The 26,950-nt window shown below is 43.6% G+C and overlaps 1 protein-coding gene across 10 annotated transcripts in view; it reads right to left on the reverse strand.

The window, feature by feature from the left end:
- Window positions 1-10,657: 10,657 nt before the first annotated feature.
- The window catches only part of ADK (adenosine kinase), a 375,585-nt gene continuing 359,292 nt past the window's right edge, over window positions 10,658-26,950 (reverse strand). For 9 of the 10 annotated variants that reach the window (XM_072994991.2, XM_072994983.2, XM_072994986.2 and 6 more), the window contains one exon: window positions 10,658-11,841. In XM_072994991.2, coding sequence (XP_072851092.2) covers window positions 11,717-11,841 — 125 coding nt within the window. In that variant the 3' untranslated portion in view covers window positions 10,658-11,716. Of the gene's footprint in view, window positions 11,842-19,694; window positions 19,724-26,950 lie in introns of all 10 variants that reach the window. The other variant, XM_072994988.2, reaches the window with a different exon arrangement.

The raw sequence follows: 26,950 nt of genomic DNA on the forward strand, positions 1-26,950 counted from the left end.
CAGAGATTTGTGGCTTGAAGCTGGCTGATGTCGGTGATGGACCGGGGGAGGGGAAGCGGTGGACGTTGGCAGACAGAAGCTGGTGGAATCTCCCTGTGGAAGCTGGCGGAGGCCGGCAGAGGTTGGTGGATGAAGCCAGGGGATGTTTAGCCTCCTGAAACCAGCTGGCGGAAGCTTGGTGGGTATTGGTGGATGGAAGCCAGGACGTCTGTGTGAATGGCTGGTGGAGTGAATGTGTGTGTGAATGGGCTGGCTGGCGTTCCATGGGGATGTCGCCGGGGCGTGTGTGTGACCCAAGCATTTGGGAGCTGGCAGAGGCTGGCTTCAGAAGCGGAGTGGAAGAGATGAACGGGTGGATATTCCTGGTGGAAGCCAGTGGATGTTGGCAGGCGGAACTTCAGGATGAAATTGCCAGAACACTGGTTGGTGGATACGCCTGGGTTGAAGCCAGTTGACGGCAGTAAACGAGCTTGCCCCTTAGTTGTTTCTCTCTCTCTCATAGGGTCCGAAGTGTCCTCTTCCCCAGGGGGATATGAGGGACCAGAAGGTAGGCGTCCTCCTGGACCTGAACCAGGCTGTTGTCTCCACTGAGGATACCCATTTAGCCTCTTCTCCAAAACCAATAAAATAATTTTCTGGAATGGTTTTGAAGTGCTGTCTTGTTTGTCAGGGGCTGTCACGGGATTATCTTCCCCATCCCCTCATTATATCTGGGGCCCAATGCCTGAGGTGGGTCTTTGTGAAGTCATGGTGTGGGGCCTTGCGATGTCACAGGAATTGGGAACATAATATTCTGTGTCGTGTTGGACAGACACAGGAAGCCAGTGAGCCCTGGTGCCATTCGGAGAGGGTTGGAGTTGGGTACCCAAACACTATGACCACCCTGTAACAATAAACAAGACTCGCTCCTTCCCTTCCACCACTGCTCCTCACATTTGTTTGCCTGGCCTGGAGATTCAGGGGAGCCCAGCCATTGCCTGGCACAGCAGCTCATTCTCTGAGACCTGGCAAGCCTCATCTTCCTGATCAACAGCATGAACACTCCATGGACAGCTCCTTGCAGAGTACAAGTGGGGAGAAAATATGCCACTTCAAAGAAACTTCCAGTCCAACCTCTCATGCCAGTGCAGCAACCGAGGAAATGGAGATGGGCAATGATTTGGAGATGAGCAGACATAAAAATTCATGTGGATCCATGCCATGGATAGATGGCAAAAATACAATGGTACTGCAAAATCTGCTGCTTGAGGGCAGTGGCTGCCTCTGAGTGCCTAGTGCAGTGATGGTGAACCTTTTTTGAGCCTGAGTGCCCAAACTGCAACACAAAATCAACTTATTTATTTCAAAGTGCCAATACTGCAATTAAAATCCGAACGCTGAAGTTTTAGTTTAGAAAAAACAACTGCTCCTGTACTGCAAGGGTTAAATTCTTATCTCCCCCCCCCCCATGGACGGTATTAACAAATAAATACTTACTGGTCCTCCAATCCCCCATTGGGCTAGACCGGTAATGGTCGCCATTGCACCCCTCTGGTGGACCACTGCACCAGCAGAGGGGAGTGCCGAAATCCGGGATCGGAGGATGGGTAAGTATTTCTCTATGGCAACTTATGGCTCGTATGCCCACAGAGAGGGCTCTGCATGCCATAGGTTCACCATCACTGACTTAGGAGTTCAAATTGTTTTAGGAATATGGAATACCTTTGAGCACTTGGTTTAGGAATACTGTCTGTGATTCTTCTGGGCAGATCCCTCCTGAAATATAATGGTAGCTAGAACAAAACCATCTCTGACTCCTCTTTTTTCCTGTCTACTTGAATACCTTCAGGTATATCATCAAGGCAATGGTTTATGCCCACCCTACAAGTAGATTTATATCACCCATTACTATAATTCAAAGAGACATACAATAAAGTTCACAAAAGTAGTGGAATTTGACTAAGCGAGCTGTGTATCTCCATAGTCTGTTGTTCAGGAGCTAACAGGATGGCAATTTAAGACCTCTGCTTTCCATTGTTACTGATCTTAATTGTAAATTCACACCAAAGGGCCTTCAGCTTAGCCCTGTTCAGGCATTAAAGAATCCAGTGTTACTCAGCATAGGGGAGAGCCGTAGCCCAGCCAACTTCCTTCTCACTTGTCACTTGCTTTGCACATTCAGTGCTGAGTCTGAAAAGAAAAATCATGCTTGTACATAGAAAGTATGTACCAGATAGAACCCAGATGTTCAAGGGTTCCTGCTTGCATGGAGAGCCCACAGGCCAACAGAAGCCTCTTCTCTTCGAACCTGACATTGTTAACATGAAGATAGCAGCAATGAAGGGAATAGGGCAAGGTGCTTTCCTCTGAGCAGGTTGGCAAAGCTTGTTTCTATAATGCTTCTATAATAAAGCTTCTTGTTCCCCTTGTTCCAGGTTCCATTAGCCCAACTCTCTGTACTGTGCATACTCTTCCTCCTTATGGTGGATCTCCTGTTCCCCCCGTCTGCCACTCACAGAAAAAGAAAGAAATCTGTGTGACAGACTGAGGGAAGGATGGGTGGGTTCTGTGAATTCACAGATGACCACTCTTAAAGAACTATCGTTACAGGTAAGCAACCCATCTTGCTTCTTCATGGTCTTTGTGAATCTCATGTGTATGACTAACAAGCTCACTTATCGGTTGGTGGGATGTCAAGACAATACAAAAGAGATTACGGCTCTGGCAAATGCAGCATCACGTTTAGCTCTGGCATGCAGTCTGTACTGCTTGACAAACATCAAGGACTGCCACCATGTTGCTGTTTCGCACATGTCTCTCAGTTGAATCCCTTTGAGAAAGGCTGTGTATGCAGCAACTACCTTGGTAGAATGCCTTTTCACAGAGACAGGGATTGACTTTTGTTGCCACTTGATCTGCATTGCCATGTGATACGCTCACCTGTTTTTGATCCCTAGTAACTGGCAAACAGCTTGTTTGAATTTTGGAACTGTTTAGTTCTTGAAGCATAGAATGATGGGATTGTTCCTGACATTGAGCTATTCTGTCAGGCTATATATCCCTTGAGCTCTCATGTAATAGGGAGAGCTTACTTAGGGTCTGCTGTAGAGAATGGCTGAAGGCTGGTGAGCATGCATATATCCTCCTCTGATGCTGACCCCACACAGACAATGTCATCCTGCTCTTTGCTCTAACATTGTGGTGAAGTTATGGCTAGGGACTGATGATCCTTTGGCGTCTTTGGTTTTTGCTTGTTTCAATTTCTTTGTGCTCTTGGAATCTCAAAGGCTTCTTCCTCATTTTATGTTATGGAGGTTGACATTGACATGGGCGCCAGGGTCAATCTCAAGATCTAAGAGCTGTCCTTGATATCAAAGGAAGGTATCTGTTGGATAGAGTTCATTGTGTGCTGAGTCCTAGCCAAAGTGGCCTCTACCTGGATGATGTTTTGCAAATAGCAGGCTAAACATCAGGTTGGAAACTGTCTGTGCATTGTTCAAATACAGGAAATTCATGTTTCATGCAGTAAAATTAATATTCAATGAATATTTTGATTCCTCCTTTTTTCTCAAGCTTCTCTGTCTTACTGTGGAGGAAATTGAGTTCAAAATACACAGTAACTTTTTGTTTCACCAGAATGTTCATGGCTCCTTCTGTCTTTCAATATTAATCTTTTGCCTACTTCTCATAAATTGGTGAAAACTACAGGATGCTCAATTTCTTGGAATTCAGCAGTTTATAGTTTCCATTGCAACAAAAATTAAAACCATTTAATCCGATTAGTGAATTTGTAATTATTTTTTAAATAAACTGATTTTAAATATAGTTAAACATGATAATTCAATGAGCAAACTATGTTATATATAATGCATTTTAGATTACTGTATTAACTGTATTACTGTATTAACAACTTGACTTTGGATCTGCTAAAAAAAGAAAAATTAAGAATTGCATTTTAAAAAAAGTCTCAAAACAGGAATAAAATTTTCCCCCAGGGCTTCAAAATCTTACATCTCTAGTTCCTATCTTTTGGCAGTTTCCACTGTTTTTTTTTAACCGCTATAAAAAGGGGAAACCGGGCTCTTCATTCAAAAAGGCAAGCTTTCTTGGTCTATTCCAGGAAGTGCCAAAGACAGAAAATATAATTGTATTCTCGAAAATAATTCTTGACAGAGTAGCTTGTTAGGGCTCCTAGTAGGCTAAAAATGTGGCTCAGAGAAACTGTCCTTTCAGGAATCATCAACAAGACAAAATGTTTAGGAAAGTAGCTTGAAATCCTTGAGGCTCTAAAAATGTCCACATATGTTTCTCAAAAGGTTTTTAAAGTGGATTTATTATCTTCTGGAAATAAGCAGGCAACAGAGAAAGAAATAGAACAGTAAAGCCAGGCCTGAGTATGTGCCCTTCATCTGGCAAGTACTCATTGTTCGTTTAATCCATGAGATGCTCAAATAGCAGCAGTGCCTGAAATTAAGACTCTGCAGTCCTTCTTTGATCTTCTGTCAGACTAATGAATTGTTTAATCTCCAAAACCTCAGAAACTCTGAATGCTAAAGGGGAGCAGTTCTACCTTTCCAATGCTAGCCCTGAGTTCACTATACAGGAACTATATTTAACCACACGCCAGTCACATGATCACTGAAGAGGAACAACACAAAGACACATCACTTAATACTGCTGAGATTTGCCTGCCATCACTCCTTTGCAGGGTGATTTATTTTCAATCCCTAACATGCCTTACACGAACATTTCCTCACATTAAATCTGCAAATGCACAAAAGCCGTCACATTGCAACTAATTGTCATTTTCTGAGTGTTTATTCCCATATTCTGCCCTGAAAGTTTTTTTCTCCTACCGCCTCACCATAAAAATGGCCACCTCCATGAGAGAAACAAACGATGTATTTTCTTCTCTCGCATGCTGCCATTAATTTAGCTTGAGAAATCTTGACTCAAAGCACTTGTGTAGTGGTTCTCAGTCTCTGGTCTTCAGATGCTTTGGATCTCAACTTCCTATGAACAGCTCCAGTAAGCATGCCTAATATTCAGGGATTCTGGGGAGCTGAAATCCAAAACATCCTGAGGAATAAGGGTGAGAGCCACTGCCCTAACAGGGCTGTTTGACAACATTTCTATTGTTCAAAGTGCAAAGGATTACCCAGCACTCTTTCCCACATTCTCATGCAATGTACAGAAAGTTAGGTTACTTACCTGTAACTTTGGTTCTTCTAGTGGTACTCTGTGAATTCACACAAATGGGTTATCCTGCGCCTGCACAGGAACGTCCGGAAGATTCTAGAGCTTAAGAAAAAAGAGTTAATTAGCTCCCCCCGCGGGGTATATAAGCCCCGCCTCCTCCATCTTCCTTTCAGTTCCCTAATCCGCTGTTACCGTAAACTAGATAAGCATGTTATCATAGAATGGTACCGTGACGGATAGAGGGGAGGAAGGGAGGGATGTGTGAATTCACAGAGTACCACTCGAAGAACCAAAGTTACAGGTAAGTAACCTAAATTTCTTCGTAGTGGTCTCTGTGAATGCACACAAATGGGTGAATAGCAAGCTGTACTCACCAGCAGGAGGGCCGTCACGGTATAATAGATGACAGTATCGCCCGTCCAAATGCCACATCATTTTTGGCTCTGACATCCAGTCGGTAGTGTCTGGCAAACGTCAGAGGGGTAGCCCAGGTGGCTGCTTTGCAAATGTTCTGCAGTTGGACACCTTTAAATAGGGCTGTCAAGGTGGAAACCGCTCTGGTGGAATGTGCCTTTAAGCCCTCTGGAAGGGGTTTCTTGGCCAGCTGGTAAGCCAGGTGAATGAGCTGAACAATCCACCGTGGTATTGATTGAGAAGAAGCAGGAGCACCTTTGTGTGGTCCGTGGTAACATAAAAAGAGACACGGAGAGCGTTGGATGGACTTGGTGTGGTGTAGATAGAAAGCAAGGGCCCACCTAACGTCGAGAGAATGAAGTTTGTGCTCCAGCGGTGTAGTTGGAGATGGGAAAAAGTTCGGGAGCACAATAGGCTGATTAACATGGAATTCTGACACCACCTTTGGTAGGAAGGAAATGTCCATGGATAAAGTAACTTTATCTGGGTACATCTGCAGGTACGGAGGGTCCGACCTTAGGGCAGCAATCTCGCTTGCTTGTCTGGCTAAAGTAATGGCTACTAGGAAAGCAGTCTTCAAGGAAAGAAGTTTTTCAGAGCACGTAGCTATTGGTTCAAATTGAGGTTTAGTAAGGGCCTCTAAGACCAGCGGAAGGGACCACTGGGGTGCAATGGTTTGGGAGGGTGGTCATATGCTTTGGAGACCTTTTAAAAATCTTTTGAGCGTAGGGTCAGAAAAAAGCCTCACAGAGTATGAATGAGGAGGCTGGTGTGCTACAATCGCTGAAATGTAAACTTTAAGCGTGGAATGAGCAAGTCCCAAATTGAAGAGATGCAGCAGAAAGGTAAGTACCGTGCGTAGAGAAGCTGGTACCATGGTCATGCCCTTAGATTGGGCAAACTTGGTAAACACTTTCCATTTGCCTTCATATAAGCGTGAGGTAGAGGGCTTTCGTGCATGGTCTAGCACCTCGCGGAAGCGGGGGTTATCCTCCACGCCGTCAGGCGATGGGACCAAACATCGGGATGGAGGAGAGCCCCGTTGTTCTGCGATAGGAGGGATGGTATCTGAGGAAGGTGGTAAACTTCTTGTGCTATGTCTGATAGGTGAGCGAACCACGGTTGCCTCGGACACCAAGGGGCGATGAGGCTTGCATCTGTACTGTACCGCATTATCCTGGTCACAGTCCTGAGAAGCAGCGGTATTGGAGGAAACAGGTACGTTAGTTCCCCCGACCATGGTATGAGAAAGGCATCTCCCAGGGAGGCGGCGTCCATGCCCGCCCTGGAGCAGTATCGGACACACTTGGTGTTGCGGTGGGATGCAAAAAGGTCCAGGGTGGGCTGTCCCCATAGTGCGCAGATATCGCAGAAGACCGTGTGGTTCAATGCCCACTCGTGCATCCTGGTAGGGAGTCTGCTCAGGTGGTCCGCCAGAGAATTGTCCTTGGAAGCAATGTGGATCACCTGTGGGAAAACGTCGTGGGAGCGACACCAAAACTTGATGGTTAGCTGGAGGAGACATGGTGATCACGTTCCACCCTGCCTGTTGACGTAGTGCATCACTGTGGTATTGTCCGTTACCAGTTGCACGGCATGGCCTTGGATGCAAGGAAGGAAGGATTGAAAAGCCTTCATGATGGCTAGCAGTTCTAGCTGATTGATGTGCAAGGTCCTTTGGGTTGGGGTCCAAAGATCGTGAGCACGGAGGTTCTGGCAATGCGCGCCCCAACCTGAGGGGCTGGTGTCGGTTACAACCTGTATTGACAGGTGAGGAGAGTGGAACAGTCTTCCCCGTGACAGGTTATTGGAGCTGGACCACCAGGCGAGGCACCGCACGACCTGAGGAGGGATTCTCAACCTCTTGGACTGCGGGTCTGTCACGGGATTGAACTGGGTGATGAACCAAGACGGCGGGGTCTGAGTTCGAGTCTGGCGTACGGTACCACCATGGTAGTGGATGCCATGAGCCCTAGAACATGTTGGATGTAGTGCACTGTAAGTATGGCACACGGCTTGAGCTTGCGCATGGCTGCTTTGATCTTTCGAATCCGTTGTGGTGGGAGAAAGGCCTTTGTGTGAACAGAGTCCAAGGTTGCTCCTATGTAGGAGACTCCTTGAGAAGGTATGAGATTGTAATTTTTTGCATTGATTTTTAGTCCTAATTTCTTTAGAATGGACAGTGTGAATTTCATGGCCAAGAGCGCTTTGTGATAAGGTGTATCTGATGATCTGGTATGGGATTTGTACTGAGTAGTTTCGACCACAATGGAATTGGGTGAAGGATGCTTGGCCAAAAAGTCAGTCTGAACCGTGAGTCTTATAGTGGTGCTCAAGCATGCGTGGCACCTGTACCAATGTAGGAGGTTTGTCCCAAGAAGATTTTACCAGCTCAAACAGAGCAGGAATGAGACTGAGGCTAGGAGGAGAGGTTTTGTCCTGTTCCATATCATGGAAGACAAGGTCCCATTCTTGTTGAGGGATCTGTGCATCAAGCTGTAGGGTTTTCGCCATCCGTATAATAAGCTGTGCATAAGATGAAAAGTCCTCTGACGAGGGCTGAGATGACGAGCCTTGGGCAGCAGTGTCAGGGGCGTCAGAGTCGGTGGACATCGTAGATGGATTAGACGACTGCGAGGCGATCGAAGGAGAACGCCTCGGTACTGCATCTTCTGGTGCCATTTCCACATCCGAATGGGTAGACTGGGAGAAGGGCACGGTATCATGGGCATCAGGACCAGAGTAGAGCGTCATAGCTTGAACCAAAGAATGTCCTCCACTGTACTTAACACGCTTGGAAAGTGCTGTAGGTATTGTGGGAAATTGCCTCTTACGAGATGGTGCTTGAGGTGTAGAAAATTCCTGTTGAGTATGTGGCTGACACAGGATAGAGGAAGCCATGGTATGGTGCCACGGTACTTGTGCCTGTGGCTCTGGCTGGTAGGCGTAGCCTGGGTACGGACATGGTTGGAATGGAGCATAAAAAGAGTGGCCAAACTGTGGTAGTCCTTGGGGACGGTACCCATCGCCTCCATCCCAAGGCTGGTACGGAGCGATATTTTTGCGCTTCGTGGTACGCTTCCTAGGAGTTTCATGATCAGACTCCTGTTCAGATGGAGACTCGGTATCAGCCCGCTCTGAGTATCGAGGGCTTGAATGGGCAACGGTCTGGCTGGCGTCTGGCTCAGCCTCAAATCGGCCCTAGTTTGGTAATATGCACATATGTTCCTGAGCCGTCTGGGCTAAAGGAACGTGCTCCTCTGTATCAGAGAGTCCAATTGCTTCCCTCAAAGACTCCTCGAGCAATATTGAAGGAGTGGGAGGAGGTACAACAGGCAACTTAGCCGGTTTCTTCGCTCTCTTAGGCTTATCGGTAGCCTTCTTTTTTGCAGGGCGCGAAGGCGGTTTGGCTTTTGGCGGTTTGGAAGTGTCCTTAGCCTTAACCAGCACAGAGACAGTAAGCAGTTGTTGGTCTGCCGAAGAGTCCTGTTTAGAAGCCTTAGCATGCGGAGGGAACAGTGCTATGAGGAAGGCGCTTTCCATGTTTGGAGACAGAGTCTTTTCGTAAAGGAAAGCTCGAAGTCTTTGGTGCCTCAGCTTAACTGCTTGCTTTGAAAAACCTTTGCAAGCAGAGCAAGACTGATCTTGATGCGATTCTCCAAGACAAAACAGGCATTTATCGTGTCCGTCTGATAAAGAGATTTTTTTGGAGCAGACAACACACTGCTTTAAGCCCCGAGGGTCCATAAACAAAAAAGAAAAAGGGGGATCGTTGATCGAGGGGGTGGGAAACGTGACAGAACAAAAGAAGTAAGTCAGAATCAGCAAGTTCTGTCGCATAACCGTTAAAGTAAGATAAAGGAAATAATAAAACAAGAGAAAAAGGTAACTAGCTACCTTAACAGTCGATAGTACTTAACGGTTGATAGCTCTGCTCTTCCTACGTCCTACAGGAATGGCGGAAAAAGAGGAATTGAAAGGAAGATGGAGGAGGCGGGGCTTATATACCCCGCGGGGGGGGAGCTAACTGACTCTTTTTTTCTTAAGCTCTAGAATCTTCCGGACGTTCCAGCGCAGGCAAAGGATAAACCATTTGTGTGCATTCACAGAGACCACTACGAAGAAGCAGAGTTACTTAAGAAAGCAACACATTGCTAAATAAATCACATATCTTGCCATCCCTCTGAGAAGTCAGGGTGAACCCATGCAGATTCATGTAATCTGCACCAGCCTGAACAAGTCACAACATTTTGCTGCACTTGACAAAGTATTTCAGGAAGCATACACTGTTTCTTTTGGGGAGAACATTTTTAATGCATCATCTACCCGGATATGGACAAAATTTATGCTTTGCACCAAGGGTGCAGTTTACCACTGCATCAAATATTACATTAGCTATCAAAAAGAAAAGACATTAAAATAAAACAATGGCTGGTATAATTTAACTCCAGCTTAATATTTAGAGAATGTATGTCTAATTCTGAATTTCTTTTTTTGACTTTGGGAATAAATTAACATAGAGATATAGCGACAAGTTAAAATTCTTCATCATGTATTACATGGCACACTAGCTGAAACTTTTTATCTACCTTTTCATATACATAATGCCTTAAATTTGAAAGAATCAAGAGTCTTCTTAAATGTAATCTCCTAATTATGCCACTAGGTTTTGCCAATGAATAATACTGCTATTCTAAGACTTTGTGCTGTCTGGGAGTGAGGAGAGACAGACATTAGAAGAAGATACCCTTTTTTTTTTCAAAATATAGTTCATTATGAAGCTGTTGCAATCTTTATTTTAATACTGTGGGGACAATCTCTAGATTTGCATTGTTTTATATGATTAAGCTGCCCTGGCTGGGCGCTCTTTATCCGCCGATATCTCCACAGTGGAAAGGTTATTGATAAGTAATGCATAACCATGTCCCTCCTTTCTAAATGATCAGCCTTCACAGAAATACAATCAGAATTAAAATGAAGAAATAAAAAATGTGACTGTCTTTATAAAAGAAAAAAAGGATTTATTCTGGCACAGGCTGGGTATACCAATGAAAAGTCAAAGAAGTCCTGTATCACAATTGCTTTATTTATCAGTATCAAATTACATAGTAAAGTAATGAATGACATCATCAGAATGTCACTCTTGAATACTGTAGTACAAATAAAGAAAATGTTTTATTTATTTGAAGTACATTATCTTCTTAAAACTGTGCGTTGAAATAAAAGATTTTATTTTGGCAAATCTTGATGAGACAGCCTGCATGAATATTTCTGTACTTCATTTTCACACCAATGTTTCTATATATGTAGATATATATGTATATATGTGCGTTTGTATAATACTTATATGCATACATATACATAAATACATACATACACACACGTACACATACACTTTTGAGATGTAACCTTAAATTCACAACTTGAGAGAATCATCATATGGGCTTTGTTTACATCATAAAATTAACCAGATCCTGCCTGAAAGGCCCCAAGTATTAATCCAATATACAATTAGAAATAGGGTCCCACCCTCAATTAGGAGCACACTTCAAAATAACCTAAAGCAGCTTTCCCAAAGATGGAGCACATCCAATCTGTTGGGACTAAAGCTTCTGTTATCTCCAACAGCTCAATTATCATGTAGACTGGGGATGATGGGGGTTGCAGTCTGGGACATCTGTGAATGTAGCATGCATGGGAGCAAAGACAGTATATTTTTCCTATATATACCAGTGCAGTATAATTAATTCAGTCTATCATCAACTGAACTTGTTGATGATTTCTTACTTGACTGAGGTGAGCAACATCAGCCAGTTCTGCATATATCAGAGGAATACACTAGAAGTGTTACACTATAGCTAAACATTTGTGGGTGTTTTCATATAGTGCTGCTCCTAGAAACGGTAGGGAAAGAGAGTGCCAAGCAGAATCAGGCCCGGCAGCCTCTAATTCAAGACATGCAAGACACTGTTGGCTGGAAACAGGAAAAGGGCATCACAAGAGAAATGTGTGATAGGTACAAGTGAACAGAAGTACAGAAGTCTCAGTGCAGGGCAACTGGGGGAGAGTGATAGGGAGGAAAGGGTGGGCAGTGTCTCCTCGTGATTCCTTGGCTCACCCAGCATCAGTGGAAGTCAGGTTTCTCTGGGAAGGTGCAGCCAGAACGCTTTATGATCACACTAGCAGCATAGTGCCCAGCACGGATGCACTCTGTCAGTGGCCGGTCATAGACGAGCTGAGACAGGAAACCTGAAGGACAAGAGGGAAATAGAGCACTTGGTTGAGAGAGATGCCTGTCTAGCAAAATGGGAATTCATAATAAAAATGTGGCATGCTGCTCCAAGTACACTGATGGATAAAGTATCAAATTAATATTAGAATCTGTTTCAAGCAAATTATGTACCCAAATCAGAGCTCTACTGAACCAGAACATCCATTTAATTCTCAGCATCTCAAATGTAAATATAAGCTTTTTATCAACAACAAAACAACTTCTTCAGCGCTACCTTACCAACTACAATGTAGTATACACCTTAACACTATAGATTTCATATGGCTTTTTAAAAAAATTCAAAGCCAGTTAAAAACCATCCCTGGTCAAACCAATATACATTATTGTGATTTGACACTTTTAAACAAAAAGATTTGAAAGTATTGGAGTTCAATGCAAAAATCAAGCGAGAAAACAATGGGAAATCAGGGAACAACTCTTGCTATTCAGCATAGGCTCCGATTTAATGAAGTGGAATGGGTGAAGTGTAAAAGTGCTTTGATTTATCTCCCAAGGCAGTTGCTTCTAAGACAATTGACATTCACATCAAATTGTGTTTTGATGTTGACAGCATTTATGTATTTCAATAGCTTCTGAAAGTCAGGTTACTTATTTAATAGTCCTAGAGAGGATTTTAGGATCTTCAGCAGGCAATGTATAAAAGGCCTATGGAGAAGGAAAACCAATGGGATCAACTTGAATTGTTCTCTTCTGGAAACCTTCATTCCTGCTTTGGCACTCAAGGCCTAGGCTGGCATTTATTACGTCTGGGACACATTGTTCATTAAATGTATACTTTGCTGTATCCCATAAGTCTATTACAGCTTGCAGTTTTTCCCAGGTGAAAACATGCACTATGTGATTTGCATCTGATGTGTGTGTGTGTGTGTGTTGGTAGAGAGATTCTGCTTAATGAAATGAAAATATTTCTCAAAGCAACCATTACTGTATTTTAAACAAGATAAAACGAAAAAAGTTCAAGGAATCCTATCGATAGTGAGGCGGCTCAGCTGTTCCTATAAGCAAGCTTAAACTTAAGCAATCTCTGCTCCTTGTTAAATTTGCTGCTTCAGTTCCTCTTGAATACAATAATCTTCTACTACATCCAAACCTACAAATCACACAGTGCATTCACCCTCCAAACGAGAACTGGAAACCATGCTAAAACTATATTTCCAATTCTAATATGGAAGGAAAGTGCAAGGTGTAGTTCCTTGGTTTAGATGTGACAGCAAATTACAGTGTATGCCACATAGAAAGGCAGTACATGAAGTGGAGCACATGAGGAAACATGTGAGTGTGAAGCGCAGTTATGCAAAACCAGAGAAAGACAGGTTAGTTACCTGAAATCATGGTTCTTCAAGTGGACCTCTGTGAATTCACACAAAAGTGTTAAGTCAGCGCCTGCGCTGGACCTCTCGGAATCTTCTTGAGCTTTAAATAGAAAAGTACCAAAGTTTAGCTTGTCCCTACTGTGCATGCTCCGCCTGCCAAAGCCTCAGTTGCATTTATCCGCCACAATAGCCTGAGCATGTGCCAGACCTAATCAGTGATGGATAGTGGGGAGGCTGGGTGGGATTGTGTGAATTCACAGAGGTCCACTTGAAGAACCATGGGTACAGGTAAGTAACCTGTCTTTCTTCAGTGTGGTCTCTGTGAATGCACACAAAAGGGTGATTAGCACGCTCACTTACCGGAAGGAGGGCCATCACTGGAGGATGGATGTCAGTACTGCTCTCCCAAAACTTGTCTCTCTTTTAGCTCTCAGGTCTAGGCTACAGTGAGTGATGAAAGTCGAGACATTAGACCAAGTGGCTGTCCTGCAGATGTCAGGCACATCAATACCACGCAGCAGGGCTGTAGATGAAGCCATGGCTCTGGTAGAATGAGCCCAAAGGCCTTCAGGTGGAGTTTTATGTTGAAGGTCATAAGCCAATGAAATGGTGGAGACAAGCCATTGTCGATGAAGATGCAGACGAGCCCTTCTTTTGCCCATAGAAGCACAAGAACAGTCTATTGGAGGATAGGAATTCCTTAGTTCGAGAGACATAAAATGCTAATGCTCTTCTCACATCAAGGGTATGGAGCATGCGCTCAGTGTCAGTGACAGGATTAGGAAAAAGGGTAGGTAGCATTAAAGATTGGTTAAGATGAAAGTCTGTGACTACCTTAGGAAGAAAAAGAGATATCTCGGTGCAAGTCCACTTTGTCCTTTAAAAATTGCAAAAATGGTTAATCAGATCTAAGAGCAGCGAGTTCACTTGCCCTTCTGGCTGATGTAATAGCCACCAAAAACAATTTCTTAAAAGATAATAGACGGAAGTCGCACATGGCCATGGGTTCAAAGGGTGGACTCATGACAGCATGTATCACTAGTTGGAGGGACCACTGGGGAACTGGTGGTTTAACAGGTGGTCTTATGTTAGAAAGTCCCTTGAGAAAGGATTTCAGAGTAGGGTGAGAAAACAGCCAGGATGAACTTGACTCTTGAGGTTGAAAGGATATGATTGCAGCAATGTAAACCTTTATGGTAGAAATTGTCAGATTATGATCAAACAAGTATCGCAGGTATTGTAGTAGAGTACACAATGAGACAGGGGCGGGCACGAGGTGCCTAGTTTCAGCAAACTTCAAAAAGCTCTTCCATTTGTAGCTGTACAGGAGGGAGGTGGAGGGCTTCCTAGCCTTATCTAGAACCTCCTTGATCTCGGGGAGATCCTCCACGCTGTCAGGTGCATGGTCTCTGTATCTGGATGGTAGACTTTGCCACATCCTGTGTAAGGAGATCTGGCAGGAGAGGTAGCTTGGTGAAGTCGGAGGCCATCGCTAGAAGTATGGCAAACAAAGACTGGCGAGGCCAGTAGGGAGCAATGAGTATCGCTTCCACCCTCATCTGGTGGATCCTTATTAGAATTCTTTGCACCAGTGGGAACAAGTATGCTAGGTTGAAGGTCCAAGGTATCATGAATGCATCCCCAAGGGAGTTCTTGCCATGTCCAGCTCTCGAGGCATGTAGATTGCATTTCTTGTTGCGATGAGTAGCAAACAAGTCCACTATGGGAGTTCCCCATTGGCGACACAGTGAGTTGAAAACTCCGTTGCTTAACTCCCACTCGTGGGTTTGGCCTGTCATCTGGCTCAACTCATCTGCCAACACATTGTCTGTTGTGGAGATGTGTATCGCCACTGGAAAAATGTGGTGCTGGTAGCACCACTCTCAAAGATGCACAGTCAGGAACGGGTGATCCGGAGCGAGTCCCTCCCTGTTTGTTGATATAATACATGGTCATGGTGTTGTCTGTGACTACTTGAACACCACAACCTTGTATCAGTGGGAGAAAGGCCTTGAATGCTTTCAGGACTGCCATGATCTCCAGATGACTGATGTGGAGATTTCGTTCTTGAGGGGACCGTAGGGCATGTACTCAGTGTTGTCCACAATGCGCCCCCCAACCTGTTGGGCTTGCATCCGTTGTCACTTGTACTGTTAGTTGAAGAGGTTGGAAGGGGTGTCCTACTAGTAAATGGGGGGAGAGGTTCCACCACTGGAGCTGCTGAGCCAGTTCTGCTGACACACGAAGACATTTTTCTTGATGATCCTTCATGGGATTGAAGAGGGTCAAGAACCAATATTAGAGAGACCTCATTTTCAGGTGGGCATGTGCCAGCGCTGGAATCGTGGATGCCATGAGACCTAACAGGTGCTGTGCATGTTTCACAGAGACAAGTGCTCTGGGTCAGAATTTTTGGACAGCTTTCTGTATTTTCATTATCCTTTCTGTGGGTAGGAAAATTCGACCCTTAGTGGCATCCAACCGAGCACCAATGTAATCCACTATTTGTGATGGAGTGAGGTATGACTTCTTGAAATTGATTGACAGCCCAAGATTTCTCAGAACATGAAGTATGAATTTTGTGTCTTTCGGAGCCTGGTGTCTCGACGGAGAAACTACAAGCCAATCGTCTATGTAAGCATAGACTTGGATTCTGTGTAGATGTAAGTAAGCAGCTACCGGTGCCATGCACTTTGTAAATGTCCTTGGAGCTGTCGAAAGCCCGAATGGAAGGGCTAGGTACTGGTAAATGTTGTCCTGAAAGATGAACCGAAGGTATTTGCAGTGATTGGGATGGATGGTCACGTGAAAATAAGCATCCTTTAGATCTATGACTACAAACCAGCTCTTTTTCTTCAGCAGGTGAATTATGGAGTCCAGAGTCACCATTCAGAAGTGTCTTGGATGGAAGTAAGTGTTTAGTGTTCTTAAGTCCAGAATGGGTTTGATTCCTCCACCCTTTTTTGGTACGGTGAAGTAACAGGAGTAGAACCCATTCTTTATGTCTTCTGTGGGAAATTTTCGAATAGCATTTTTCTTTAGAAGAGATAGAACCTCTTCTTTTAGAGCAGAATCGAAAGATGTATGCTTTACCTGCCCTAGAGGAGGATATTCTATAAATTCCAGCTGGTAGCCGAATTGTATAATTTTTAAGACCCAAGAATCTTTTGTGATGATCATCCAATTTTGAAGGAAGGGTTGTAATCTTGTCGTGAGATGCTGTCCGAATGGTGTGATGATGGAGTCAAAGGTACTGTTTGGACTAGGTGGCTTGTAAGACTGTGTATGCTGAGTTGACTAAGGATGATAGTCAGAGGTTGAAGAGGAGGCTTGTGATGATCTGTGTTGAGGTAATTCTTGAAGGACTTGTATTGTTGTGTAGGCTGAGAGTATTGTGTATACGGTTTGTGCCATTGGTATTTATTGTATTTAGTCTGAGGTTGGATGGAATAAGACTTGGCTGTTTTCTTCATTTTGTGCAGCTCTTCCAGGTTTCCATCGGTTTTCTCATTGAAGAGACCAATGACGTCAAAAGGTAAGTTTTCTACCTGTGTCTTAACATCTTCCATAATGTTAGCTGCCCTGAGCCATGCATGTCTCCTTAGGGTAACAGCTGACATTAGGACCTTGGATGCAGCTTCAGCTGCATGCCTGGTAGATAACTTCTGGTGTTTTGAAACTGTCTGGGCTTCTTCATATGTATTCAAGAAACCTTGTCGAATATCTTTATTCGAGTCATTTTAAGTGCTGGCAAAATTCAGAGACATGTTGTTTTTGGTAAGCCCCCAAGGCTGTCTGGTAATTAGTGACACGTAGGAGGAAAGAGATGAGTGAATAAATTTTCCTTCCAAGTACTTCTAATTTTCTGCCTTCCCTGTTTGTTGGAGTTACATGGGATTTCCCCATTAGTCTTGTGCCACTTGTTTCCACTATCAGCAAGTTGGGGATAGTGTGTTTGAGCAGAAAAGTGGTGTCATTCCCATGGATGCGATACAAATTCTCTGTGCATGGGAGTTGAAGTAGATGGCTGGTTCCCAGTGTCCCTGATAATATCCATTAGAGCTGGAATAAATGTCAGGCTAAGTGGTGGGGATCTTTCTTGGTTTATGTTCCCGAATATGAGATCTTCTGTAAGTGAAGTAGGTTGTTCAATGTACATCTTTAGTGTCTTAGCCAGTCTGGAAAGCATCTGGGCATAGGATGAAAAATCTTCAGAAGGAGAGGAAGCATCTTTGTGGGCCGCATTGGATTCAACTACTTCTCCTTCTGGTAAATTGTCTTGACATGGCTCCTGAGGGGCATCGTTCTCAGGAGCAGAAGAGTCAGCTGAAAATATGTCCTCTTGGTCTGAAGTTGAAGTGTGTTGAGGTCTCTTGTGGGAATATTTGTCGACATCGTGGGAGGACGAAGCTGTCTGCTGAGAAGATCGTACGATGGTCGATGCCATAAAGGAAGGAACAGACTCAGTAGTACACTTCTTGAAGCTCTGGTGAAGTCTTTTCTCTTGTCGGCGTTGATGTGTTTCCAACGTCGATGTCTGGGGGGAGACGTCGTTGGAGAAGAAGAAGAGGATGAAGTGTATACATATTTCACTCTCTTCTTCCGTCTATGTCTATCGCTCAACGTCAAGGAAGTGTCTGAGGAAGAGTAATCCCTTCGACGTTGATGCTTCTTGGGCCTTGGTTCGTATTGGTCGGAGTCATCCAATCTATCCCTGTGTCGACGTTGAGAAGACCGAGGGAGTACTACCACCTCACAGCAAGGGGATCAACGTCGATCTGGGGAAACATGCTTAGTTTTGGTTGGACGCTTTCGAGGTGGAGAATCCGGTCTCGAAATGACAGAAGAACAGATGGAGCCAATGACGCCCGCCTGGTTGATACAGGGCTATGAGGGGCAGAAACCAAGCCTGCAGTGGCACTCACAAGCTGGCTAGGCGTTGGAGAAGAGATGCCTTCAGGTGGAATTGGCTCGACTTGTCTAGGAGGGAGCGATGGGGCTGCCTCCGACAAAGACTCTCGGTTCCTAGAGGAGTCCTCTAAAATTGGGGAAGACAAAGAAGCAGAGACTGGCGGCAACTGCTTATGATGGTCTTTGGATTTAACAGCAGCCTTCGTTTTTGTTTGCTTCACAGGTTTGGAAGAGGAAGCTGTGGTTGTCTTCATCGAAGAGGGTTTCTTTACAGCGACAGACTTTTTAGGTGGTTTATCCAAAGCCTTACTCATCGAAGATAGAGATGAGACACTGCGGGTTTCTGAATGAGTGGTTGCAGCAGGGGAAGAAATTTTCCATTTCTAACGGTTTGGATGAGGAAAGAGTAGAGTCCCAAATGTGACATTTAAGTCTTTGTTGTCTTGCTTTTAGAACAGCTTTAGTTAAACCTTTACAATGCTTATAGGATTGGGTTAGGTGGGACTCCCCTAAACAAAAAAGATAGTGATCATGTCCGTCATGAAAAGGAAGCTTCCTAGAGCAAACAACGCACCGGCTGAAGGGTCCAGAGTGTGACATAAGCTGGCACAAGATGGAATCGCCTGACTTAAAATCTTCGTGAGGCGAGGTAAAAGGCAGGAAAAACGGGAAAGTCCAAGGCAACCAAGTTAGGCGGAAAAAAGCTACAGGAAAAAATCCAAGAACATGATCCGATGTTGGGGCAACAGAGGGCAGAGTAGTCAGGGAAATTACGAGTCGGATACCGTAAAAATCAGTCCAAAAACAGATAAAATAGCAAGCTCGATGTGAGAGGTTCCAAATCACTCAGGGGAAAAATGGAACTGAGGCTTTGGCGGGCAGAGCATGCGCAGTAGGGACAAGCTAAACTTTTTTACTTTTCTTAACCCTTTTGTGACTTAACCCATTTCCTGCCTGGCCCCTCACTAATGCTTTCCCTCATGCAATCACTGGTGAATCTCAAAAACAGAAGTTCCTATTTGCATGGAAAGTAGCCAGCCCATTTCCTGTTCCTCCTGGCAGCAGACAGTGGGTGGCCAAGTAATTGTTAATGTTGGATGTCAATGCTGAGCAGAGGGATACAGCAATCCAGGTATATTATTTGAAACTGGCAGTCTTGTTATTGTGGGGATCTTGGAACTAGAAAGCTGGCTTGATAACTGGTGGTAAAACAGGTACAGATGTACCTGAAAAGGATCCCAGCAGTTCTTTCATCAGTACTGATCATTCCATTGCTATGGGTCTTGATACCTAGAATGCAGTTATGTACAGTAGGTTGAAGCAAGGGAGCCCTCTCACCTACAAAGATATTTTGGTACTGATGGAAATTGAGAGCAAGAGTGGCAGCAGGACATAGAACTGGAGCAGGGATGTGATATATTAAAGCCAATAGCAGCCAAAAGCTTGAGCACTTAATTGTTGCAGGGTGGGGGTATCCATGAGTAAAGCTGCTTTTTAAAAAAATCACCCTTATTCTAGCTATGTAATGGCTGTTGTTGCTTAGCAGTAATGGAAATATACTCTGCTTGGGGGTATTTTATTCTTACTTGACATATTCCAAGGTTCAGACATGGCACTGAAAGTGAATATAGGGTGCTGGCATAAATGAAAATGCACAGAAATTTTAGTAGTTTTACCCAAGATTAAAGTCCCTTGTTTTTTAGTATTAAAAGATACTGGCCAGGATTCAATGACACACTTCCACTAGAGCTCTCTTCCTTGGCTTCTGCTGGCAATGAATAGCAAAATATACCATAGTTGGGCACTAGTTTCTATTAATAAGTATTCTGCATCCCTACGAAGTAAAAAAATAAAACAACTTGTGCTGTTTTGTCTTTATTTGCTGTTTTACTGATCACTGTTTTAGTAGGCTTCTGTTTTTTATCTGTTTCATTCAGTGAGCTGTTGCTAAACAGAGTTGAAAAACGAAAAGAAAATGGCCAATCTCATTAGTAGATTTTAAGCAGACTGGCTTGCCAGTGTTCTTCTGCCTAGGCAAGAACAGACTGCTGAGATATAAATAGACATGCTCAGTACAGAGTGCACCTTCACTGGAAAACAGACTGCAAACAGAGAAGAATGATGAATTCCCAGGACATAAGGTGAAATACTGGTGCATTTATGTATGGGGTGTATGTCTAGTGAGGGTAATAAATGCCACAAATATCTCAGCCATGCACAGTACTCTGCCAAAGGCTGCCAGGCATCTTACTTTAGTGGCAGCAGTCGTGGCAAGACATTCTACCTATCGAGTACGGCCATACTTTAAAAAGTAAAACAGCATGTCTGGCAAAAATTGTATGTTTTCTGAATAAGGCGGTGAAAACAGTCTGCTATCCATTAGATTAACATGCATTCTTACAAGACAAATCCCAAGATACAAAAACATTGTCAGGCATTAGAACTTAACTGCCTGGAAGGCATGGAATTCGCTAGTGGGATTGTTGGTGGTTAAAACCTGACAGCATATAAATAGTTGACAGTGAAAACCAGCTAGAACAGACAGACAGACACACACACACACACAGAGTTGAGCTTGGCAAAGTGCACTGCCAAATAAGGGGCTTTCCACAGAGATGAAAAATGAACCTTTTCATTTTGGTCACTGCCCAAAAACATACACAACAGTAGCAGAAGGTGAACAATATTTTGAGGGGAAAGGTAATAACAGTTATTGTTCCTGATACCTAAAAGCAACACCCCTCTCAGTTCATGCCTTTTTAATGAACTGATGACCACAGAGATGTACACACTCGGAAGCTTTGGAATTGCAGTGCAAGGAGAGGCGGAGTGAAGGTGCCAAAGAACTTTAAAAGAGAATTCCCAAGACTTTATCAAACTATTAACTCTTATTGGTCTTTGAGGAAGCCATGAGAGTTAAATATATAGTACACACAACCCATACACATTTGTAGTGTATACATCCCCAAAGTTTTCTGTATTAGATCTAGCATTGCTGCTGCAGCCTTTTAAAATTGACTGCACTCCTTTAACCATTCACAGCAACAAAGAGAAATCTAGTTAAGCTGTAATAACCTAAATCCAATTTCTAGTCCCTTGAGTAGATGTATTGATTAACTACTGAGCAGTAAATCAACACCTAGGTAAACCTCACTGATTCATTGGGTTTACTCTATTTGTGACTAGCAACTAGATTTAGGCCTATGTATTACAAACAGAAATGGGATATTTCTCTTTGTCTCTTGGAGGAGACAAATACAAATGTCACCACCACAGGGGACCAGGCCTTTGGACCCTAACCCCCAGAACTGGCTGGTCCACTTATCGCTCATGGCATGTGGCTGTTGTCATTCGTGCTGTGCCAATCGTGGAAGCAGCCACTTCCCCACCTTCCTGTACTGCTGACCCCTCTGCTGAGGTGGGATGATGAGTCTCCCCGCTTAGCTGCTGAGTGGTCAGCAGTGCATGGGGGTGGGGAAGTGCCAGTCAGGCTACTTCTGTGATCGGTGTAGTGCAAACTATGACTGTTGTGTGCACACCACTACAAGCAGTTAGTGGACCAGCTGGTTCTGGAGAGTGGATCCAGAGGGCCCAGCCACCTGTGGAGACAAATATGAATATCCCATCTTGAATTACAAAGCACTATCCTGTGTGTACTTTGAGGAGTATTAGATGGTCCTAATGTACAACCACCACTTCAAAATGTTTCCAAATGTAACTTCAGGTTCCTATGCTTGTACTGAGCACACATGGCGAGAGGAAAGGGAAGCCCTAGTACAGTGGTTCTTAACGTGGGCGATAATGCCCCCCAAGGGGCGATTTCATTTTTCAGGGGGGCGGTAGAACGAAAAGGGGCAGCGTGGGGGCGCTGGAGCAGAAGGGGGCAGTAAGGGGGCGCTGGAGCAAGCCAAACCTGTGAAGATGGGCTGCAGCCTTTTTACAATGTGCATGAATATATATTTTCCTCCAGTCTTAATTTAGTTTCAGAGTTTTTGTCTTGAATTTTTTAGTTCCTGCATTGCGGTTTGTTTTTATGCCCTTTTTATATTTCTTTTTGCGTCTTAAAATTCGCTTGCAATTACTTTTGGGGGCATTTCATTTTCTTGGAATTGAATTTTGTTTTCAGGCGTCATTGGATTTAAGTGTCTTAAATGAATGAATGAATGAATGAATGAATGAATGAATGAATGAATGAATAAATAAATAAATAAATAAATAAATAAATAAATAAGATATCATCACTGTGGGGAGGGGGGCAATGATAACTTCCTCAATGGCTCAAGGGGGCGTTTCTTTCAAAAAGGTTAAGAACCACTGCCCTAGTAGGTGGTGGCGCATGGTCTTTGTGCAATTGGAATTGGTTCGTACATACCTTTGGTCAAGTTTCTTGAGTGTAGCATATCAATTGTTCTCTGATACACTTCTCAGTTAAGATACCAAGCTCCAGTGCTAATGACAGCAACACAACTCCATCATCTAATATTGGGTGGAATCCGGCTGCCATAAGTTACACTACAGACCCCTAGTGATATCCATGCTATGGTCATAGGGGTCCTTCATGCTAGAAAGTCTTCAAGAAACACATAAAGAGGTAGGGAATGATTTAAAGTCAGAAAATTCTTGCCACTGGGGCCAGCAGTGGCGATTTTCCAGCTTAAAATAATTCCCTACGCCTTTCCATGGTTCCCAAAGGCTTCCTAAGATGAAGGGGATCTCTAGGGATCATTGGCACTTGGTGGAGAGCGGGGATGGGAAATGGCTAATTTCCCAAAATGCTACAGCGTGGCTGATGACATCGCCAGAGATCTGTGGCATACCTTAACACCAAATGGATTCCGGCCATTGTATTTATACTGTTGAATATGACCCTTCAGTAATTATAATAATCCAGCTATGTACTTTAAAGATAGACTAGCAATATGTGTAATTAAGCCACCTTGATAGTGTTTTTGGTCTCAACTCAAGATGTTGTCCATTTTCAGTAATATGTAACCTAAATAATCACAGGTTAGGACACCAAAACAGTCAGCTCTTGACACATGCTCTTCTTGTCCGTCAATATAATGAAGTTCCTTGTGCATCCCAGCCGTATATGAGGGCAATATGGCATGGATGCATGAAACAGCCGTCAGTTGCTGCAACCATGTTGTGGAATTCTGCCATGAGAGGTTTGTCTAGCTCACTATAGACTATTATATTTTTCTGTCAACTTCTCTCTCCCTCCCTCTCTATGTGTATCTAAGATAAGAGAAAGAGCTATGCTATTTTTCAAATTAGAAAAACAATTTAAGTAGCTGTTGCTTTCTTGAGCAGGATAAAATTTAGCTAACATTAATGCACCCCTCAGCACAACTAAAAATATTATACATTTTACCATGACTTCTCTTTACGGCAGTGGATCAGGACCAGTGATATAATTACAACTGGACATACTGATGGAGAAATGTCATCTGCAAAGTTAACACAGTATACTGACTGCTAGGCGGAGCTACATTAGAATTTTGTGTCTCCCATGAGTGTAATAGCTGGCCTTAGACATATCACAGCCCATCTGCTATATAGAATAAGAATATGGATCTACTGGATGCAACAAAATGTATATGAAATGGAATTGGATTTAGAAGATCAAGCATTGAATTTAACCACTAATTATGCAAGTAGCTCTGGGGAAGCCTCCATGCTTTGTCCTACAGAATGGGAAGATCAAGACTTACCTCAAAGTCTTGTTATGGAAATGAATTGGATAGTGATTGATTATGAAGTCATGTTGGTGTGTCTACTATGTTCCTTAGATATTTTTAATGAAAAGCACCATATATATTTTGAAATAAAATTTTAAAAAGATGAACAACAAATTTTGTTTTCTCTATTGAAATTCAGATGATTCAAATTATGAAACCTAATGGTTTAAAATGGAAATGGAAGCTTCGTATTCATCTCCCACGGGAGACAAATACGAAACTCGCCACCAGAAGTGGCCAGTCCAGTTGGACCCTCCCCCACCAACCGAGCATCAACTTTTTGCTTGGGGCGTTGCGCACAGGGTCATCGTCCTTCAGGCTGCACCAATCGCAGAAGTAGCCCAACTGGGGCTTTCTCGTCTCCCTGTGCTGCTGACCAATCAGCAGCTGAGCAGAGAAGCTTGTCATCACGCCCCCTCACCGGATTAGTCAGCAGCACAGGGAGGTGGGGATGACAAACTTCCATAATTGGTGTGACATGAAGGGAGACAGCCATGTGCATCACGTCACAAGTGGTAGGTGGATGCCTGGTTTAGTGTGGAGGGTCCAATCAGACTGACCACCTGTGGTGGTGGGCTTCATATTCGTCTCCCCCAGGACACAAATACAAAGCTCCCATCTCTAGTTTAAAATGTAGTAAAAAGCTCTGATTGGTGACTGAAACTATTTTGCCATTGCTGTCCAAAAATATTTACTTTTAGGCCCAAACAGGGAAAACAAAGTACAAAGTAGGTATATAAATAATAAAGCCCCAAGACAAACGGCGCTAAGTATAAAGAAAGCTACTGTTATTTGACAGTTTTAAATAAAAGAAACCTCTTTGCAAATTGCATATTGTTTAAGATATTTATATAATCTTGATTATACAAGTTAGAACTGGATATGGAACAACTGATTGGTTCAAAATTGGGAAAGGAGTACGACAAGGCTGTATATTGTCGACCGGCTTATTTAACTTATTATGCAGAATACATCATGCGGAAGGCTGGACTGGAGGAATCCCAAGCCGGAATTAAGATTGCCGGAAAAAATGTCAACAACCTCATATATGCAGATGATACCATTCTGATCGCAGAAAGTGAGGAGGAATTAAGGAACCTTGTAATGAGGGTGAAAGAAGAGAGTGCAAAAAACGGCCTGAAACTCAACATCAAAAAAACTAAGATCAGGGCCACTGGTCCCATCACCTCGTGGGAAATAGAAGGGGAAGATATGGAGGCAGTGACAGATTTTACTTTCTTGGGCTCCATGATCCCTGCAGATGGAGACAGCAGCCACGAAATTAAAAGACGCCTGCTTCTTGGGAGGAAAGCGATGACAAACCTTGACAGCATCTTAAAAAGCAGAGACATTACCTTGCCAACAAAAGTCCGAATAGTCAAAGCTATGGTTTTTCCTGTAGTGATGTATGGAAGTGAGAGCTGGACCATAAAGAAAGCAGACCGCCAAAGAATTGATGCCTTTGAATTGTGGTGCTGGAGGAGGCTCTGGAGAGTCCCCTGGACTGCAAGGAGAACAAACCTATCAATTCTGAAGGAAATCAACCCTGAGTGTTCACTGGAAGGACAGATCCTGAAGCTGAGGCTCCAGTACTTTGGCCATCTCATGAGAAGAAAAGACTCCTTGGAAAAGACCTTGATGTTAGGAAAGTGTGACAGCAAGAGGAGAAGGGGACGATAGAGGATGAGATGGCTGGACAGTGTCTGCGAAGCAACCAACATGAAATTGACACAACTCCGGGAGGCAGTGGAAGATAGGAGGGCCTGTCGTGCTCTGGTCCATGGGGTCACGAAGAGTCGGACACGACTAAACAACTAAACGAAATGATAATCTTGATTCTGCTTTTGCAAATACATCTTTTGAAGCTGAGAAACATTCATGCTGGCTCATGAAAAAAGAGAACTAGCTTTGTTTATATGAAAGGTCTCTGAAAAATTCCAGGTGGAAAATGCGTCTCTTCTTTTAAAAGATAACATTCTAAATAGAAAAATCACTGCCACTACTTTTTAATGCTATCATTGGCACTTTATGTTGCAGTTGGTGGAAACAGCTGCTCACCCTAGCCAGCCACGTGTTATTTATAGAGGTGCTGCTGTGATATTCAATCATGCCCCCAGCCCTTTGTTAACTGTCCTATGATTTCTGCAATTTTGTTCAGTCACTGGTATGGCTGATGGGGTGCCCCCAAAGCTGGTCAATTTCAGCTAGGTGGTTTGCAAAGCAGACAGCTGGATCACACAACAGATGATTTGCCATCCCAATCAGCATACAAACCAACTTAACATCAACAAGATGCAAAGTCTCTGATTAAATGTGAACAGATGGCAGCCATGGCAGCCAAAAACTGTGGTAGAATTCCCTTTATCAAACCAAGGACTGGCTATTCTAAATTGAATCCTGTTTTCTTCTTAATACTTTGATGAAAACTGGCTTCTAATTTTATATCACAATATAACATATTCTGTATTAGTCACATTGAAGTAAAAGGGCCTATTTAGAGGTGAAGAATCTAAGAACTGAAGCATATTCAGCACTTAACTACATTTTACATGTTAGATGCAGAGGAACTCATACTTTTGAACTGCTGAGATATATCAATATCAATATAAAAATATAAGAAGAGCCCTGCTGGATCAGGCCAAGGGCCCATCTAGTCCATCTTCCTGTATCTCACAGTGGCCCCACCAGATGCCTCTGGGAGCACATGAGACAACTAGATACCTGTCTCCTGATACCCCTCTCCGGTATCTGGCATTTAGAGGTACCTTCCTTTTAAGCCTGGAGATTATATATCCCCAGAATGACTTGTAACCTGCGATGGACTTTTCCTCCAGGAATCTGTCCAATCCCCTTTTAAAGGTATCAAGGCTAGATGCCATCATCATGTCCTCTGCCAAGGAGATCCACAGACTAACAACACGCTTGGCGAAGAAATACTGTATTTTCTTTTGCTTGTTCTCACTCTCCCAACACTCAATTGGAGTGGATGTCCCCTGGTTCTAGTATTGCATGAGAGGGAAAAGAGCTTCTCTCTATCCACTTTATCCATCCCTGCATAATTTTATATGTCTCAATCATGTCCCCCCTCAGGTGCCTCTTCT

Source organism: Pogona vitticeps, chromosome 3 (genome assembly GCF_051106095.1).
Source record: "Pogona vitticeps strain Pit_001003342236 chromosome 3, PviZW2.1, whole genome shotgun sequence".
NCBI lineage: Eukaryota > Metazoa > Chordata > Lepidosauria > Squamata > Agamidae > Pogona > Pogona vitticeps.